The sequence below is a fragment of the Anser anser genome (genome assembly GCF_964211835.1).
Source record: "Anser anser genome assembly, chromosome: 8".
Taxonomy (NCBI): domain Eukaryota; kingdom Metazoa; phylum Chordata; class Aves; order Anseriformes; family Anatidae; genus Anser; species Anser anser.
The window spans coordinates 20,202,470-20,216,644 of record NC_139728.1 but is presented as its reverse complement, the minus strand read 5'-3'; the positions used below and the strand labels follow the sequence as shown (position 1 = coordinate 20,216,644).

General features: G+C 38.4%; 1 protein-coding gene and 1 long non-coding RNA gene across 4 annotated transcripts in view; one reads left to right on the top strand and one right to left on the bottom strand.

The window, feature by feature from the left end:
• Positions 1-14,175, top strand: part of AK5 (adenylate kinase 5) — a 94,952-nt gene that overhangs the window by 79,368 nt on the left and 1,409 nt on the right. For both annotated transcript variants that reach the window (XM_083846514.1, XM_083846513.1), the window contains exons 12-13: positions 530-646; positions 4,384-4,572. In XM_083846514.1, the coding sequence (XP_083702640.1) occupies positions 530-646; positions 4,384-4,572 (306 nt within the window). The remainder of the gene's footprint in view (positions 1-529; positions 647-4,383; positions 4,573-14,175) is intronic.
• Positions 669-14,175, bottom strand: LOC310903365. 2 transcript variants are annotated; one of them, XR_014587482.1, is made up of 3 exons: positions 4,713-14,175; positions 4,042-4,212; positions 669-3,148 (listed from the first exon to the last, which is right to left on the bottom strand). It is a non-coding gene; the product is annotated as an uncharacterized lncRNA (long non-coding RNA). The 2 variants fall into 2 exon arrangements; XR_014587483.1 differs by having other exon boundaries at positions 669-1,937.

Here is a 14,175-nt window from a genome sequence, read left to right as displayed (position 1 = left end):
CACGTGGCAGGTCTGCAGCCTGACCTCTTGATGGGTCTTCAGCAAGTGCAGTTAGATTGTAGTATGTGCTTGCTAATGAAATATACTGGGAAGTGCTGTTCACGGGAAAATAAAAGCTATGATGAGACTTGATTTTGATTGCTTTGCTCTTCAGTGTGTTTGATCAAAGGGGGTGTCTTATCACATTCCATGTAATATAATTATTACCAGTGACAGAACTAAATGCAATCAGATTAGAAAAATTAGCAGCACTGCCCCCAAAGTTTCACAGATAGTAACATTAATTTTGAAACTATGAAATATTTCCAGCTATCCAGAGGATACTTTGGAAACTCTTGGGTGGGTTGCAACACTAGATTTGTGTAGCATGTGCAGGTACCAAAGAAAAACACCTGCATTTGCAGGATCTGCTTTTAGCAAAACAGATCAGAGTGGTTCTCAAGGGCATAGAACTAACGTTGGTGTAACAAATAAAGATACCAGACTTTCTTATTAATTAATCAAGTAACTTCCTTTCTTTCCAATGCAGGGTATTGTCCTAGAGCTACTGAAGGAAGCCATGGTTGCCAATTTAGGGGACACAAAAGGATTTCTGATCGATGGTTATCCCCGGGAGCTGAAAGAAGCAAAAGAGTTTGAGAGCAAGGTGACCGTGTAGTTGTAATTCTGTTACTACTCCTATTAAGATAGGACTGTACTTCTAGTGCCGCTCCATCTTCAGTGGATTTCAACAGGGTTTTTTTTGTAAAGAGCCAATCCATCAGCCCCAAAAATAGAGTTTTGCTGCTGATCACTGAGACTTTGGCACCCCATTAATATAGTGATTGTAGCTTTTGCCCTTGCCTACGCAGACAGTAAAGGATTATTTTAGCTAGATTTTTTATAAAAACTGGGAGCGATTCTCATTTAGTGAAAATTACCATTTTTAGAGTGAGTTTTCTAATTCTATTGGATGGTTGCTACACTTCTCATGAAAATATCATCAAGCACTACATGGTGGAGGTACATGAAGGTCTGTGTCACCACAATTAATACCTCTTACCATTGAGCCGGATCTGCTAAAGCTTGCTGCCACTTTGAATCAGTAAACAGATTACATTTTTGTCATGAGTAACAGGTGATATAACCATAAAAAGAGTGTTTTGCAAGTGACTGTGTGGCAGTTTTGAGAGTTATTGATTTTCTCAGTATGTGCTAAGACTTACTTAGGAATCTCAGCTGTCCATTTCTCAATCTGCAGAAAATACTCTGTATAAAACCCATGAATGGATTTACCAGGGCTTGTAAGAAAGGAAGTGTTGAATTAAGGGAAATAGTTAACTACATGTTCTATCAAATTATACTTCACAAATGTCCTATACATGCTTGAAGGGTAATAAAGCTTTAATGAATCATCTATTTTCTCCCTGAAAACAGCTGCTTTATTTAGCTGATTAACACAAAAGTCTATCAAGACTTACAGACAGCATCAAAAACTAGAAAAAATAATGGGTGCTAGGAGTTGGTAGAGAAGCCATTCGCAGAAATGTTGGCCTATTAGTTCCTTTACTAAATTGCCACAGATTATTAAAAAGACATTAGAGATTTCTCTTGTAAATAACTCTTGGAAATCAGTGTGTCTTGGACTGTGGCATTGCCAGGCAAACAGGTCTTAATCCAGTGGAAAAGCAGAGCCCCTTTCAGTTCCCATAGACACAATCGCAGCAAAAGATCTTGTAGTCCTGAACCTTCTTTGGCATTTGGAGTAAAATACAAGGACACCAAGTGATAACTTTGAAATTGGTAGGTCATACCCGTTTTGAATCGATGCTTCCACTTCAGCTTTTGCAGGGTGAATTTGGCTATTCAGAAATTCTATGAAGTTTTTTTTAAATGACTCATTACTGAGATAATGGTCTGCAATTCTTTCTAAAGGGTGGTCAGAAGTTCTTCCTATGCTGTAATTGAATGAAATGAGGTGGACATAGACTGTATAAATTAATGGTGGCAAAGTGCATATGAATAATACTACTATCTACATGGTGTGCAAAAAACATAATTGTTAACAAAGAGCTGTTCTATTTAGAAGACTTTTGGAATAGTGCTTATATTTAAAAGACTGACAGCCCTAACAAGAATCAGATATGTAGAAACAGTTTATTCTTCAGCACATTTTGCCCAAATCCTTTCTGTGATATAACTGAACTTTTTACTAGCCATAATTTTAGAGAAGCAAAAGTCCACATCTCTCTTTGTTCCCTCCATGATCTTTCTGCTATATGTGAGAAGTAGAAAACAATATTAAACTGCAAGTTCCACTTTACCAGATTGAGTAGCTTTTTTATGTTGTAAGACATCCAATAAAACAGACTGAAGACACAATACATTAGACTTATTTAGCTTCCTGCAGATGTCCCACAAAATGTAGTGTTTAAGGTAAATTGTGTCAATAAAACACTAATTTAAAAAGTAATAAAAATTGCTGTAAATCTGATAGGGTCATTACTTTTACTTTTTGCAGTATTTAACATTTAGGAGTGAAGTTTCTGTAACGTTTTGAAGTCAGGAGAATATGTTGAAACTTTTAAGAGCACCATGTGGATTTTTCAATAGCAAATGGGGGGGGGGGGGGCAGGAGGCAGAATAATTTCTCACAATCTTAATTCAATTAGACAAAAAGGGCATTTGTTGAAATCATTGCTTAAGCCCACATCTGTTTTTAAATCGATTTAAGTCTCTGCAATGTTAAAACTGCCTCGTTGGCTTTTGAAATCCAACCGCTGCTGCTAATGCTAATGACATTAATGTTTTCTCGTCCGTATGGAAAAAATGCTTGGAAAAAAGCCTGTCATTGAACTGTCCAGGATAATCCCTTAGATTCAGCTGTCTCTTAGAAAGTCATTAAAGTAGTAGAAAGGTCAACACAATGCAACGATCCCCAGTCAAAGCCACAAGGCCTAACATGAAATATTTACCTTTAGAATATTTAATTCTATAAAGAATGCAAACTAGGGTAGCAACATCAGTTTCCATGTATCAGTCATTTAGATTTCCTTTGCCATGTAGCCATGGAAAAAACATAAGTATCTAATGGTCACTAGCATGAAGAACAGTTATCTTGTCTCAAGACTTTCTCACTCTTTTCTATAAGATGTTCTGCAAATCCCTGCTGGAAGGAATGAGAAAAAGCCTGAAAGCATCATTGAAAGCTTCAATGCATAACTGCATGGAAAATCTATTACATTATTTATTTCTGATCCTGTAACACCTTTATTTTACTTGCTAGAGTGAAGTTTATCACTTTAGATTCAGACCAACAGTTGTTGCTCAGATAAAACTTTGTGTCAGGCACTGCTGTGCCTGAGCAAGGCACATGACAGAGTGTACTGCAAGGTTTATTCCAAAAGACTTGTATATTTATATCATCTTGGGGAAAGAATGATAGAGATTGGTTTTTAGAGCTTTTGGATCTCTCCTAAAATATTATCAGAAATATTTTGTTGTTTCTTGCAAGTTATTTTTCACCCATAAAGTACCAAAGTATCTGATGTCAAATGCAGATAGAGGCAATTACTTACTATCTTTCCCAAAGCCTGAGAATAAAAATAGATAAATCCTTACTTATGTTCTTTATAGGAAAAGGCAGACCTTCCCTCAGGACTAGTTTGGCAGTAGCCAAAAAGCACTAAGTGGTAGGCATCTCATAGAATTTGGAAATGATTCACCAATCTGAAAATGCAGTGTATATATCAGATCTTTCATTTATGCCATGGGTAGTAATGATGCAGAGTTACACTGCAAATATTGACATAAAATACTGTGTGACACAAAATAATTCACAGAACATATTCCTGTGAATAAGTCCAATGACAAGCATTTGATGGTATTCCCGAGCCTGTGTGTTGCTACTCATTTCCAGTTCAAGTGGGCACACTTTAATTTGGACATTTTCTTGGGTTTACTCTTGAAGCTCTAAGCTATAGTTTACCACTCCCTAAATTAAAAATATACTTTCCATAGACTGAAAAAAACTAAAGGATAGAATAACCGTGCCAAGCATACCATGAGTCCAGTGCTTTTTGCATCAAACTTTTATCAAGCAATTGCAAATGATGAATATATTGATAAGCTTCAGTCGAAGCAGCCAGAATTTTTCAGATCCTCTCTCTTCTTCTCTGTATGTGTAGAGTTCAATCAAGTCTTGATCCTAAAGACAAGGTTCTCTAAATTCTGCTACAAAAAGAGGTGTTTTTTAGTAAGCATAATTTCTGCCTAAACAAATAAGTAATTTGCTAATAATTTTCTTGATGATTATTTCGGTAACATTTCTTTTTAAAGTTATCCAAACTAAATAGGCTTTGCCAGGACACTGCTTTGCATACTTATTATCTTCTTTTTTTCTAGATTGGAGAACCAAAACTTGTGTTTTGTCTGGACTGCTCTGCAGAAACCATGAGCAGTCGCCTTTTGATGAGAAGTCAGAGCAGTCAGCACTTTGACAGTGCTGAAACCATCAAGGAAGGAATTGAAAGCTATTACCAAGCAGCAAAACCTGTGATTGCATACTATGAAAAAAAGGCACAGTTATGCAAGGTAAATTGATTGACCTTTTGAATTAAATTATTGCTTTTTACTTCCATTATATAAGCAATATTCAGAAAATACTGACATGACACCATTTATGTACTGTATTAGTTGCCACACTTTAGAGTTTGTTCTTATCTTCCACTTACCTGGTTTGTTTGAAAATTCTCAAATTTCTGAATTCCATGGTACAAATTGAAAGAATAAAACCACAAATTTATCCTGATTCTGACAACATATCCTGAATCACTACCTCATCAGTATAGAATCTCTTGCTAAATGTTAATGCTGGAAAGCTTTTGTTTAGGTATTAGGATTTATTTCTCTATAAAGGCTTTCACAATTAAGATGAAAGATTATATTAATCCAAAGCCCCTTAGTTACCTTTACACAGCTGACAGTGTATATCCTGAAATAAAACAGACCTGCACACAAGAAAGATCTTTCAGCTGGTATAAATGACATAGTTATATTAATTTCAGTTAATTACTTCAGTTTACACCTGCTGAGGATGTGATATTTAAAGCATTTTTTATATTCTCTGACCAATACTTTGCAGAGAAGCAAGACAAATTCCATCAGTGCAATTAACTGATGGATATGCTGGCAAATCTCTAATCTCATTTACATAGGATGTTTATATTCCTTTTTATATATTTTCTTCTCCGTCATGGCAAACTGCCTTATCATCAGCTACAGAAAGTGCCAGTCCTGCTGATCCTTCTCGTCCTAAAAGTGAAAGAATCCAGTAATACTTTCTGGAATTATTCTGGGAGCTTCTTTCTAGAGGCTGTAGCAAGTACGCAAATCACGTATGCTTTTAAGGCTGAAAAATGTGTTCTATTTTTCTTGAACACAGGTACTCCATATTGAAATATTCACCTCATGACCTTTTTACTAAGCTGGTAAAATACACATCTGCTGTCAGAGATGTGAATCCATTATGGATTTAAGTACAGAGACACCCCCTATCTCAACCCCCCGCCACCATACACTTATGATGTAGACAAGTACTTGTTCAGCAATTCACTGGCATTTGGAGAACACTGCCAAAATATTCAGCAAGGTAGGCTTTTAAAATTAATCCTCCCAGATTATCCTTGTTACCAACGGACAGTCTCAGGTAGAAACCACCAGTCCCAGTACCTGTACAGCAAGGAGCAGAAGTAAATGTAGTTTAGATTGTTTATGGGAGAGGGAAGTGATTTTTTTAACCAAGTGTTGTTGAACAATTGTTGGAATCTATGTTAAAGTTTACTTTCCACCTATAGTCAAATTGTAAAAGTAGGTCTAAGCACTTATTCACACAGTGCAATTGGCTTCAATAGCTATTCTGATCCAAATACTCCTCACCAGTTCTGCAGTGAGTACTGCTAGAATAAATAGAAATAAATAAACAAACAAACATTCAATTTTGGAAATGCACTAAATACTTTGAAACAATTTTTTTTTGTTTTTGTTTTTGTTATTTTTCTGGAAGAAATGCTTGTATAGGAAATTTTTCTGGGTAATATTCCTGGATAAGTGATCCCAAAGAGTTTAGTCATACAGTCTGACTTGGTCAATCACACAACTCAAACATAGTGCCTGGCATCATGGCATCCTTCCACTGCTCAGCCCTCCTTTGAGCAGAAGGTTGGACAAGATGACCCACTGAGGTTCTTTCCAACCTGTATTATCATTTGTAAATGCACATCTTTCAAACCTGTACGTTATTTGGGTCAACAATTTGAAGAACGAAGACAAAAAAAGTTCAAATTAAGACTTGGTCAACAGCTGTTTCCACATAACACAAAATGTGTTGATTGTGATATGCAATATTTGCTTTAAGTTAAACTATGTGGAAAATTAAGAAAAAAATATACATTTATGAATATAGTTGTTAATTTTAGCAGTGAATATGTTTAAGCTGCATGTGTTGAAGAAAGCAGAGAGTAATGGAAAAGTTTGCAGTTCCCAGGGTCCCTGCACATGGGGTTAGTTTCTTATTTATAGCAACATATTTTAGAGACTGCATAAGCATTGACATTAGCAGCCACTCTGATGTTCTCTGGATGAAGAAAGAAAATTTGGGTTGAAAGCAAAAAGAATATCAGTAACACATGTAAATGACCCCCACACCTTTTTTTTTTTTTTTTTTTTTTTTGTATTTTAGGCTAGGCTAAAATAGTTCTTGGTTTTTGTTATTTGTAATATCATACACATACACTGAAGACCGAGACTTTACCTACTGGCAGTCTAACATGTTAAGTATTTTTTTATTGATTGATTTTATTTATAACACCAAATGTTTTCATCTTGAGGAATCTGTTCATTCCTAAGTGTTTTTTATTACTCTCCACCACTGACCAGCACAGGCTGAAGATGTTAGATGTTAGCATCCCATTTAGATGCCGCTGCCTTTATAATTCTGCTCACTGAAGGAACTGTGTTATATGACAGGCAAAGTTACCAAAGTGAATTTACAGGTGTTGCTTTGAAGACCTCTCAAAAGAAAGGATTTCATCTACATTCATAGAGTCTTTAAACTAATCCATGTGACTCCAGACAAGATGCTTTTGTACTCCTCTCAGGCAAAGCTGATGGGGTCTAACAGCTTTAGGGAAGCGAAGTCTTACCTGAAGGTGCTGTTTACAGATCCAGATCTAGCTGTGATCCCAGGATAAGAGACAGCCAAAGCATCTGAAGAGAATCAATTTAAGACAAGGAGAGAATAAGGGTTCAAATGAATATTTAGTTGCCTTCTTCTGGAAAGTTATATCCTGCCCAGGACTGTTTTTTCAACAGAAGCAGCTCTTCAGGGAGGCACCCATGTGAGCTTTATGTCCCTTGAGATTCCAGCTGGGCCCTTTCTTAGGAGTTGATGGAGGAGTTTCAAAGGAGTTGATGCTGGGATTTTAAGAGGAACCTTGGAGTCTAAATCCCACCTAACTGACATGAAAATTCAGCATCAGACATTTTTGTCAGCTTTTTGCAATGTGTGACAAAGCACCACTAATAATTCTAGATGAAGTGGTGTTTAATTGTATAAGTGATCACATTTAACAGGTCTCAATTATAGCACCCAGTCCCTGCTTTGCCACAGAGGAGAAAGTCAGAATTGTTGAACAGACTTATTTAACAACATCGGTCTGGAATGTTGATATTATTTGATTTCTCCATTTTAAGTGTATTTAGGGCTGAGCAGTTTTCCATGGGCTGGGAACAGCACATGGCAATGGTGGTACATGTTTAACTTGTCCTATCCAGCCCAGAAGTTTTCAGTCTGGAAACAGGCAGGAGATTAAATATGCAAATGTAAAATTCAGACCTGGGCATAAGGCCAGCAAAGGGGTTGGTGCGGGAATTAAATGTCAGATGAGCACTCAGTGGAGGAGGAACTGGTCTGTTGTGCCGCATCAAGGTGTACTTGAGACCACAATGTCAAATTGGCTTGCTCATTCTCTGCATTGGAACAGGGATTACAGCACGGATGGCAGGAGCCTAATAAACCCAACAGAGACAGAAAAATTCAGGTCTGACCTAGCTTCCTCTGCAGTTATTGGGAATTCTTCTCTTTGCTTTATTTACACAGAAAAGATGAAGGTATATGGTTGTAACAGCATTCCTTTTTTAATCAATGAGAAATTTATGACATTCTCTAAACCCAGAGTTATTGTGCATTGATGCATTAATAATTAACCAATATCATACGTGGAAGTGGAGCATTTCTCTGTTCTCCTGATCTCTGAACAAGAACTGTGACCCAACAGTGCTGCCAGAAGATCAGGACTCTGTCTGAAATTTCCCTTTGTACCAAGATTACCTGTCAGTGTTGCTGCACAGCAGTGGAAGTGCGAGACATGCACAAAGGGTGGAACCTTTGGATGCAGATGAAATGTCTGAGAACCTGACTGGAATAAGTAATGGTGATCCTTCCAGCTGCTCAGCTGAGACGAAGGACTGTGATGTAACTCACAGGGATGTATTTAGGAGGGAAGAGGAACTGACAAAATGAAGGGCAAAGAATAACAGTGTCCTTTCTTCCCTTTTCTGCTAAGGCAACAGTTTCCAAATTGTGTTCTGGAAGGCAAGGTAGCTGTAGCAGCGAGCTAGAAAATTTCCAATTTATTTAAAAAATAATCATGTTTTGGGGATATGGTTTAATGTTCCATAGTTGCTTTTATGGTCAGTTACAGAACATCCACCTGCTGCTAATGACAGCAAGGAGGTGCTTTTTAAGAAAGAATTCACCAGAAATCTGAGGGCTGAAAGTGCTTCTCACACAAATAAAACTGTTGCAAATTGACTAATTCTGTGGGATGCAGATGCTCAGGTGAATGAAATATACTATGCTAGCTGTAGTAAGCAGGTGGGTATTGTTGTTCTTGAATTTATTTCTTGGTGAATTCTGAGGCACCTGGACAGAACAGTGTATCTGAAAATTCAGTCAGCACCTACTTGTTTTTTAACTTGCCTAAACGTAAATATCTTTGAATACGTGGCCCTCTGTCAATTGAGAAGAAAGGGGAAAAAAAAAAGATTGTTTTTAATGTCTGACTCATACTTTAAAGCTTTTTCCAAGTGACAGTATGTAGGAGGGTAATAAGTAATAGAGAAGAGCAATGCCTTGGTAGTCAAGCAAGACAAGGCTGATCCTACCTAGTTAACATCAAAAGAGTAGGTGTCTCAAATACAACTTCCCTAGTCAAACAGCCATCTGAGGAAAAGGAACATGAATATAACAAACAAGGAAGGCATCCCAGAGCAGATTTCCGTAAACCTTCGTTATTGCAGATCACACAGCATTTATTGAAGCTTAGCCTACAAACTTCAATTAAAATGCATTCCTTTTTCTTTTTCTTTTTCTTTTTCTTTTTCTTTTTCTTTTTCTTTTTCTTTTTCTTTTTCTTTTTCTTTTTCTTTTTCTTTTTCTTTTTCTTTTTCTTTTTCTTTTTCTTTTTCTTTTTCTTTTTCTTTTTCTTTTCTTTTTTTCTTTCTTTTTTCTCTTTCTCTTTCTTTTTTTCTTTCCCTTTCCCTTTCCCTTTCCCTTTCCCTTTCCCTTTCCCTTTCCCTTTCCCTTTCCCTTTCCCTTTCCCTTTTCCTTCTTTTTCACATTATTGTTATACTGTTTTTTTCTAAAATTAGTTGAAGTCACATGCTGGTTAAGCAGAAACTATTAGATTCTTACCACACACATTTCACATAACCGTTATGAAACAAACACAACTGTAAGAAGAATTGTGAGCAGATGGTCACACTGAATCAGCCACCATCCACCATCTCATGATCTTCCACTTCTGAGCCTTCTCATGCTGCTATCCCCTATTAAAAGTTTCTCTGGGGAGGGACAGATGTGTAATTTTCCCTTTTGAGAAGGGATGATCAATGCTAATAGTGATAGCAAGTATGTAATTTATTTCCATCTTTTGAAAGGTTATCAGAGAATCATTAACCCTGGCAGATAAGTACTTGGGGAACAAAAGAACAAGTATTTCTTTGTCACTCCCCTTGGTGGTTTGTGACCCATTAGATGAGACACCAGTGTGAAAAGATACATCAGAAATGTTAGCAGGTGGTTATAGATAACAAACAGTGTTATTCACACCAAATGTGAATCAGGGCAGCATGTTTCCCCTGGATTTCCAGACAGCTTGATCCGTTGGTTCTGATAGTACAGGCTCAAAGATGTACTGGTACTGTACTACCAGGCTCAAAGAGGTTTTTAACACTCCTATTTAATGACAAAGATATGTTAGTGACAACACAGCTGACCTTGACCGACCTGCGATAAGAAGCTTCTAACCAGTGAGTTTATTCCAGTCTCAGTCTGACTTTCTGAAAACTGCAGTCCTCACCCATCCCCTCTCCAGGCACTTTTTTCCTGGTGGCAGTAGACATTCAGGGTTCTAGCTCCCCAAACCTACAACAAATGGAGATCTGATGACAAAAAATTTAACTAGCTGATTTTAATGCCAGAATGAGCAACATTGTACTATAATGATTATTTCAATCATCTTTCAAATAAGCTCATTAAATTGTTCTGTGTTAGAAGTTGCCTAAAGTCATAGTGGTATTTCAGACCTAAAAGCACTATATAAAACCATATCTAGATCTTGCTTTTAATATCAGAATATAGCCTTGAATAACCTTGAAAACAGTCCTAGTTCATGAGGTTTCTTCTAATCTGACAAATACAGTTTTCTCTCCTGGAACTGCAGAGAGTGCCACTGAATTACTGCTGTACTAGCTGTGAATTATTGTCACATTAAGTTAGTTTTGTGCCACGACATTAAGTTAGTTTTATGAATCGGACCTTTGTTATTTTGGAGGCCAGCATGGGGCTGTCATTAGTCAAGCTCATCCGTATTTTACTGTGACTGTTAGGAAGGCAGCGTTCCAGCCAGTCATAAAGGGCAGCAATTTCCGTGCTCACAAACCTAATTCTTCATCACAGCATCCTGGACCTAGACCTGAGAATCAATCCCAGTTCTAGAAAAGGTCAGGAAACACCTATGGCAAGACAGTTACACTGATTAGGTTTGATTGGTTATCCACTTCAGATGCATTTATGCAATAAAGAGATAATAAAAATCTGTATTGAGACAATATAAAAGGATGTATATTTATCAAATACACTTACATTTTATATATGTATGTTAGTGTATATAGAAATTGTATATACATAAATGCGCCTGTATTTTCTAATATCTATAAGGAAAATATCAAGTTCAAGCATTTAGTATTAAACTTTTTTTTTTTCCTTCACTATCAGAGCTGTTTAGGACTAAAAGTCACCAAATGTTTACCAAAGGCTGGCATTCATTCTGAGCTCCAACACAGATAACACTTCTTGCAGGAGCCGCAGAGGACACATTCACGTTCTGTACTGCCTCAAGCTCAGAGCTGTCTGTGCAGGGCAGAATTCACACAGTGCTATTTTAGCTCCCTGCAAGCACAGTCACACTGTACCAGCTTTCTGGGAGGAATCAGAGGAAGAGGAGGGCAGGCATTTCAACAAACAAGGAGACAACACCTTAATGAGTGCTTGTCTAATTTAATAGTTCTCAAGCCATAAGCCCACATGTTTATTGCAACTGTATGGAAGTGGTTTTTGCTGTGCTACACAGGCATGAGCAAGCCACCCATTTCAGAAGCAGAAGGTCTGCCAAGGCTGATCTGGGTTAGACTGGTCACCAGCCAGGGAACAGGCTGTCGGCCATCGGGTTTGCACTGTCTCCAGAGGTTTAGTCTCACGTGGTTGTCACATGAATCAGAAGTTTCTGAGTGAGCTATCAATTTAGCACAGGCATTGAATCCGGTCTTTCCGTCCTTAGGCAGGTTTTGCTATCACAGCTGCCCCAATGAACTCTACCGGACCGGGATCCTTTGTGCTAACTCACAGCATTCGCAGTGAGATCTAACTTCTCAAGTAGGTGAAGGATGGTGTGAAGCTTGGCACAACCAGTTCTCAGCTGTGCGTTTATCAGATCAAACGTCAGCTCTGGAGCTCGCAGTGTGCTCCCCAGCCAGACCACACGGCCCTGTCAGCACCAGGAGATCCTCCGGGCTGAAGAAATGCTGAGAGCTTTGAAGCGGCTGCGGCCTTCACCTGGCGTGAAGTTTTTTCCCTGTGAGATAGCTGTATGAAGCAGGTGTCTTGGCAACTGAGACAGGCAAACGAAGCTGCTTTATAGTAGGCAAGATGGGAGCTGCTAGTTTTATTCTAATTTGGGAATCTAGGCTTTTGGTCCTGAATGGTTCTCTCTTCCCCTTTTCTCTTGGCACACATAGGTAACCATCCCCTAAGCCCTTTGTTTCTGTGCCATAGAGGGCTTCTGAACGGCATGCAGCCCTTGTTTGTGACCTGACCTTTCCAAGGCACCACCTGCTCCATCAAAAACCTTTCTAACAAAGCTGCAATGGCAGCAACAGAACCATGCTTCTGAAAGGCTGCCAGAATGGGGTTGGGTGGCTCAGACTGTAAGACACCCTTGCAATGAGTCCAAGGGGACCAGACCCTGTCAGGCTCATTAAAGGTTGGTCAGACTGGTGCTGGGTTGTTTCCACTGCTGGAACTGCTGAGTTTGGAGCTAGCCCGGCTGGATGTGCCAGCATGTCTGACAGGACGTGACAAGGGACCAAACTTCACAGCATCTGTGGCTGCCACCAAGAGTGAAACCAAGCTCTGGAGCACAAATGCGATCCCTCGGCGGCTCTCTGCAAGGAGCAGCTGCTGACTTTCACACAAGACTTAGCACTGAGGGACTTAAACGTGTGTTGAGCGCAGTCAGGCTCTATGGGAGCTGGCTGCAAGCACCAGTGCATCTGAGGGGATTATTTCAAAAATGTATTGGGGGAGGGTGTTAAAATTCCTTTCCTTCTGCAGAACAAATTGGTGGCAGAAAAGCGTGATGGTCAAGAATGTCCCCTTCAAACACTGCAATTGTCTGGCATCAGCATCTTGGAGTTGAAAATGCAGCGCGTAGGTCAGAAACACAGGTTTGAGGAAAGTTGTCATGGGTCTAACTAGAATGTGTGCAAACTCGATGTCTTGCATGCATGAAAGAGGAAGCACTGAGAAAGAAGCAGAGAGGAAGCTTGCTTTTGAGTAGAGGATCTGAAGACTCTCACCAGGACATTTGAGAGGAACTGAATCACCGGCAGGTGCAATCTGCAGGTGTACACAGCCAGCATGAAAGCTTCTTCTGCGACTACTATGAAGACAACAGAAAGCTCTCCTTCCTCAAGTAATTACCTGCACGGGTTGGACATGAAACTCATTGTTGAAAGAAACTTGTTGATACGTTATGTTTTCTAGGTAACAGGAACATTAGTGGCTGCAAATGTTGTTCCCCATCACTACAAGGCAGTGCTCTCTTCCTCAGAATAGGAGAATTGTCTGGTCTTGTTTTTGTTGAAGTCAGTTCACAAAAAATAACTTGAACAGCCTGGACAACCTCTGGCCAAAACAGAAAGTTTTTGTTATTAAAGAAACAAAAACCTTCACTGAAAGTGAGTGGTCATACAACAAAAGCACTGCTGCTGTAAAACACACCTTGCCCAAAGGTTGTAAGAAAACCAGAACTGATTCACCAACCTTGAAAATGGAAACACACAGAAACACGCAACCTTGCTCTTACTGTCATTTGGAAGCATTTAGGTCAGTCAGAGCATTGCATACTCTGACTTTAGATGACAGAAAACAAATTAACAAGTTATTCCTTCATTTCATTAAGGGCAGAGCATGAGAGTTATTCTATTTTTTTTTATTTGTTTTGTTTTGTTTTTTTTTGCAGGTATTAAATATTGAAATAGTTTCTGCAAATCCTTGAAACTTTTCTGTATATCAAAGGTATAATTTTACTTTAAAATAGGAGTACTTTGGATAAAGAGCTCAATCTTCCTCATTTGATCAGCGTGTTTTGCTCCAGACAATGAAGCCTTCAGATTCTTCCACATAAATCTCTGGAAACTGAGTAACTTTTATGGAAGCTGCTTTGTTATACTGGGATGCTTATAACATGAAACAGAATTCCTCTTTTATACTGGACCCCTTTTCTGTGTCATTGTTGATATTTTTTAAGATAATTATTTATAATTTAATCAAAACTAATTTTGTTTTGTTTTCCT